This window comes from Orycteropus afer, unplaced genomic scaffold (genome assembly GCF_000298275.1).
Source record: "Orycteropus afer afer isolate SDZICR_OR568_19922 unplaced genomic scaffold, OryAfe1.0 scaffold00282, whole genome shotgun sequence".
NCBI lineage: Eukaryota > Metazoa > Chordata > Mammalia > Tubulidentata > Orycteropodidae > Orycteropus > Orycteropus afer.
This window is the reverse complement of record NW_006921869.1, coordinates 655,284-661,453: the sequence shown is the minus strand read 5'-3', so window position 1 is coordinate 661,453 and position 6,170 is coordinate 655,284. Positions and strand designations below refer to the sequence as shown.

The 6,170-nt window shown below is 46.8% G+C and overlaps 1 protein-coding gene across 1 annotated transcript in view; it reads left to right on the top strand.

Annotated features, from left to right (window-relative positions):
* Nucleotides 1-6,170, top strand: part of FGD5 (FYVE, RhoGEF and PH domain containing 5) — a 261,856-nt gene that overhangs the window by 167,353 nt on the left and 88,333 nt on the right. The window contains exons 4-5 of the mRNA XM_007950612.1: nt 2,518-2,576; nt 2,689-2,719. Coding sequence (XP_007948803.1) covers nt 2,518-2,576; nt 2,689-2,719 — 90 coding nt within the window. The remainder of the gene's footprint in view (nt 1-2,517; nt 2,577-2,688; nt 2,720-6,170) is intronic.

Sequence of the window (6,170 nt, the reverse complement as noted above, 5' to 3'; positions counted from 1 at the left end):
TATCCTTCCTTTCAAAGCTCAGGGGTCCATGATTATCTTCTGTGTCTGTGTTCATTGGTTCCCCTTTTCTTTGTTGAAGAGGGTCTGTGCGTTCTTTCTGCCTATTCCGCCATCTTACCGGAAGTCTCTATTCAGGAACTCATTTCTTGAGCCCCTACTGTGTGCCCAGCATGGTTTCTCATTTCATTAGTTTATTCAAATATTTATTGAACATCTGCATATAACATTAAGTACTGTCCCTGCTATAAATAAAAGTACAGCAAGATAAAAAGAGCAGGAGTTCTCAACCAGAGGTAAGATTTTACCCTTCAGGGGACATTTGACAATGTCTGGAAACATTTTTGGTTATCACAATTAAGAAGGGGCTTACTATGGGCATCCATTAGGTAGAAGCCAGTGATACTGCTAAATATCTCACGATACATAGGACAGCCCCCACCACAAAGAACTATCTGATCCACAATAGTAGTGCCAAGGTTGGGAAACCCTGGGGTGGAGAATGAGTTTGAGCATTCTTTAGATAGAATGGTCATGGATGGCTGTGCCAAGGATGTGGCTTTTGAGCAGATATTGGAAAAAGAAAGTGAGAATGAGAGGATCTGAGGAAGAACATTACAAGAGGGAAAGCATGCACAGAGGCCCTGAGTCATTCATCAAGAAGACCAGCATGTGTGTGATTGGGTTGATTCTTCTTCACCATGTTTCAGGTGAAAAAACAGACTCAGAGATAATGGCTTACTGAAGGTCATATAATTAAACAGTATTGGAGCCAGGGTTTGAATTTGGATGTGGCTGATTCCAGAGCCCATTTGTTTTCTGCTGTCTTAGCTTACCCCTCTTTCTGTATGTGAAGACTTTCCCCTGCTTGACTCTGTAAATGACTTTTTTCTGGATATTTAGTTCCAACATCGTTCCAACAATAATAATAATAATGATAGCCAGTACTTCTGTAGTGCTTACTATGTGTCAGGCACTGTTCCGAGTGTTAAAATATATTAACCCATTTAATCCTCCCAAAAAGCATGTGTGATATATACTTCTGCCTGTTTCACAGATAAAAAATTGAGACAGAGAGGTTAACTGACTTTTTTAAATACTAAGAGGTAGAATTTGAATCCAAACTGCCTAATCCCAGAGTCCATGCTCTGAACCACAACACTATCCAGTTGCTGCTATCCCAGAAGGTAGTGAGTTTCTATCACTAGAGGTGATTATTCCTTTGACCAGTAACACATAAGGTTTGGCAAAGAAGGGAATTTGCTTTGTCCACACATGACACATGACTTGTGTGGGGTAGCACCCAGGGCAGTGATGGGGCTGGAACTAGAATCCACGTCCCACCCCATCATGCCTACATGTTTTCAGTGTCCACCATCTGCTCTGTCTGGCTCCCCTGTAGTACCTTTGCACCTCTGGATCCCAGTCATCAGCCATATCTGATACCAGCCAGTTTGGGCCATAGAGAAGAGGCATGTTTGTGGCAGAAGCCCAGACATCTGCCTCAGCCTCCGCCTGCCCTTCCTGTTTACAAACATAATTTCAGTGTATCCTCAGATTTTACAAGTCTGGGAACTGGGGCTCAGTTAACCAGTAACTGGGTTAAATGGCTTACCTTGTAAGGGAAATCAGCATAGTTAGTGCTTTCCAAGGAGAATGAAAAGCCTGCCTGCCTCTTTCCTTCCTTCCTTTCCTTCCTCCCTCCCTTCCTCCCTCCCTTCCTCCCTCTTCCCTTTCTCCCTTCCTTCCTTCCCTTTCTTCTCTCCCTCCCTCCTTCTTCCCTTCCTTCCTTCCATTCAGTCAACAAAGGAGAACTTACTATATGCCAGGCACTCATCTCTTCCTTCCAGAGGAGACAAAATTGATATAGGTGTCATGAGAGGAGGATGCTCAGAGAGAATACCTAACCCAGTGGGTTCTAGAAGGGTAACAGGAAAGGCTTCCTGGGAGAGGTGATACCACACTAAGGCAGGGAAGGGGGAAAGGACACAGGAATAGGATGTTCCTTTCTCTTGCAAAAGCAAGAAGGTAAGAGAGCTTGGTATGTACAGAGAACCACAAGATTGCTAGGGGTGACTGGGGAGGAGACAAAGGCCATGTAATTGTGATAGTGGCCCTTTATCCAGCATTTACTCTGTGCCAGGGGCCAGACTGGACATTTTCTCAACCTTCTGAGTTGGTTGCTATTAATATGCACATTTGCAGGAAACGGGTACAGAGAGGGAAAGTAACTTGATGAAGATCACACAGGTAATGAGTGCCAGGGATGCGGCTGAAAAGCCCCTTGACCTGGGGCTTCCACTCTGCTTCTTGCTCCAGCCCGCTGAAGCTGGAAGCTTTCTTCACTCAGGCTGCTGCTGGCTGTTGAGGCTGACAAACCCAAGGTCAACAAGTAAAAAGGCATTCTCCTCAAGCAGCCTGGTGGCCTAGCCTAAAAACCTAATGCTTATGGAGCAAGGTCTCCTGTCTGCTTCCCTCACTGATACCCACCCCTGCTGATTGCTATATTTCCTCCCACAGGTGGAAGGACAGTCCAGAGCCCATGTCATCGCACAGGAACTGCTGACTTCAGAGAAAGCGTGAGTCCCCAGGCAGCTGCCTGTGGCCTTGAGCTTGTAAACAAAACATCACCCCTCCCAGGCTTGTTCAGGATGGGAATTAATGCAGACTCAACCCTCTTTCCCTCTGCAGATACGTGGAGATGCTTCAGCACTTACATCTGGTGAGTTAATCATTTTAATTGTCCAAAACTAATTGCCCTTTTACAAGACTGTGATATAAGAGAGACAAAAGCAATGAGAAGATAGAGGTGAATTCCATTGGCAGCAGGCAAGTGTTCACTGAGGCTTTTCAGGGAGGTCTGTCTCCTGATTATTTGTACTTTGAAGTGTGCTTTCTGTGGGTTTGCCTCTCCGCTCGAGTATGGGGTGTCTGGGGGATGTGCTGAGGTTTCTAGAAGGATGTTTGAGGTTTCCTCAGCTCTACTGTTGAGGAAGGTAGAAGGAGGACACATGGATGGCTCCAGGCTGTTGCTGTGTATGCAGGTTAAAGTTATAAGTGAATGTGTATGTGCACATGTGTTGTTAGTTGTATATTTAGGTCCATGTGGAGAAAGTGGTGTATTTGCATAATGAGCAAGCAGCTGGGGGTAAGCAAGAGGTTTTATCAGTTACCCCAGAATTGAGGCAATAAAGCCTGAGTCTCCAGAGTTTTCAGAAAATAAAAGGCCAGACTTGGGGATGAACTGGATCAGTGGACAGACCAAAGTCTGTGGGGCACTGCTGCCGTTCACAGCTCAAGAGATTGCCTAGAGTATCTCCCTTTGCACTCAGCACCACAAGAGCTGGGACATAGAAAGACAGTGCTCTGGCCAAGAAAGGAGGCAGACTAGTAGACTAGTCATTATTTGGAATGCAGGCTCATAGAGGAATGATTGATCACGTCAGGGAATTGGGCAGGTGTTTTGATTACCTAGTGCCACTCTAACAGAAAATACCACAAATGGGGTGTGTGTTTCAACAAACAGAAATTCATTCTCTTATAGTTTTGGAGTCTAGAAGTCCACATTCAGAGTGCCAAGCTCTAGGCGCTGGGTGAAAGCCCCTCGACCTGGGGCTTCAGCTCTGCTTCTTGCTCCCAGCCCACTGAAGCTGGAGGCTTTCTTCACTCAGGCAGCTGCTGGCTGTTGAGGCTGACAAACCCAAGGTCGACAAGTAAAAAGGCACAATCCTGATATTACCAAACCACAAAGCAAGCCACTAATTCAAGTCCATTAACAGTCCCAAAATTGGCAGACAGCATGGCAGCCTGCTGAATGATGACTGGGCTACATGCAGGATTCAAATGTGCCGAAAACCTTCAGACCATTCCCAAAGCTTTCCCTTAAGAAGCAGACCACATCCCTAAAACAGCTACTCGTCCACTCATGGCAGATTCTACCATGGAGTTGATTGCTAGTCTCATCATGGGGAATAACTCAACGAGCTGCCCAGCCACTTAAAATCAAGCCCAACCAAGTTGACACACAACCTTAACTACCACAACAGGCTTCCCTGAGGAAGTGATGTTTGGGCTCAGCCATAGGGAATGGTGAGAGAAGAGGGCTCTTAGCAGAGGGACATGCAAAGATGTAGAGATGTAAGGGACACGGTGGGCTCTGGAACCTGTGAATGCGCAAACCAATTTGCAGTCTGGTTGTACAGTTCAGCATTTGATTCTTTGCTGCTGTGTACATTGCTCACCAGGGATCTTGTAGAATGTCACACTAGGGATGTCCACCCCAGACATTTTATAGGTGGTGATATGGAGGCTTGGTGGGGGCATATGAGAGACCTAAATTCTATTCTTGACCAGTGTCCCTCCTGTGGAACCATCAATCATCTGTCAGTGGAGGCCTGTGTGTTTCTATGATCCTGAACAGATTTTAATGGAGCTTCCAGACTGAAACAGACTAGGAAGAAAGGTGACCTACTTCTGAAAGTCAGCCAGTGAAAACGCTGTGGATCACAATGGTCAGATCTGCAATTGATCATGAGGAGGATATGGGATCAGGCAGTGTTTTGTTCTTTTGCAGATGAGGTTGTTGAGTCAAGGGCCAACTGGACAACCTGGACCGTAGCTAACAACAGCATCAGTATGAAGGCCCAGTGTCAGACAGTGACTGAGCCAGGATGCCCCCCAGGTCTGGGTCTCCTTGGGGTAGGGTCATTTCTGGGTGCCTCAGAGTGTCTAGCACTGCATCAGGCCTCTTGCTAAATCCAACCAAGGTCCATGTCAGTACCTCTGTGTTGGCACCATGTTCCCATGTGAGCAGAGAGCACCAGCCTCCAGGGAGAGGGAAGAGTGCTACCCTGGCCTGCTGCTCCCAGCCCTCATTTTCCCTTCACAGCACATGGATTATTAAACTTAAAAGCCCTCAGGTGTGCAGTGTACAATCCACCCCCCACAAAATACACACACTTGATTCCTTTAAAACCCATCTAGCAAAGGCAGGAAGGCACTCTCCCATCTCTCCCTCTCTCACTTGGCTCCTGAGCTGACAGCCTGATGGAGGGGCTGGGCTTTCTTGTTTTATGACTTTGTTAAGAGGATTTTAACTGGGAATCTTCCATCTGTGTTTGCACTATATCTTGCCAGTTGGAAAGATGCTGAAGCTGCTAGTAATCCATAATAATATCCTGAGGAGGGGCAAGAAAGGAGCCCATAAAAACCACAGCTCAAAAGCTAATTATGGGAAATTGTGGTCTGGAGCTATATTTCTGACATCAGTGCTTATGAGGATGGACATGGCAGGAATCCCTCAGTGTGACCCCAGGTCCTAGCCTGGGACGCTAGAGTTTAAGGGAGACCAATAGACTTTGGGGCATTTCCACCACTCACTAATCTTGGATCCATTCCTTGTTGCTAAGGTGGTGGCCCTCTCTCCCAAAATCTCTCCTCAGAGATTTGATGTTATTGAAATCCTAAGGCTGCCCATGATGGAGAGGGGCCAACTTCACATTTTGAATGAACCTCCCCAGCTGGAAAGACCTCTGGTTCCCTTATGCTGTGGATGGTGGGGGGTGGGGTAGGGGCTAGGCAGGCAGGGGAATGGCCTCTTGACCTTTGAACTTCTGTGTTTAGAATTTAACTCTATGCTTGACTAAAGGTTGTTATTGCTGTTGTTAGGTGCCATTGAGTCCACCCTGACTCATAGTGACCCTGTGTACAACAGAAGGAAACACTGCCCAGTCCTGTGCCATCCTCACATTCTTAGAATATTTGAGTCCATCTGTTCTGGTACCTAGTGCCACTCTGACAAGAATATACCACCATGGGATGGCCTTAACAAACAGGAGTTTATTCTCTTACAGTTTGGAGGCTTTAAATGTGAGTTCGAAGTGCCAGGCTCTCGGGGCTGGGTGAAAGCTCCTCAGCCTTGGGCTTCAGCTCTGCCTCCTGCTCCTGGCTCACTGAAGCTGGGGCTTTTCTTCACTCAGCTACTGGCTGCTGAGGTTGACAAGCCCAAGGCTGACAAGTAAAAAGGCACAGTCCCAATGTTACCAAACCACATGGCAGGCCATTAATTCAAATCCATTGAAAGTCCCAAGGTCAGCAGAGCATGGCAGGCTGCTGAACGACATGGCTACATACAGGATCCAAGCATGCCATAAGCTAGAGACCATTCCCCGAGG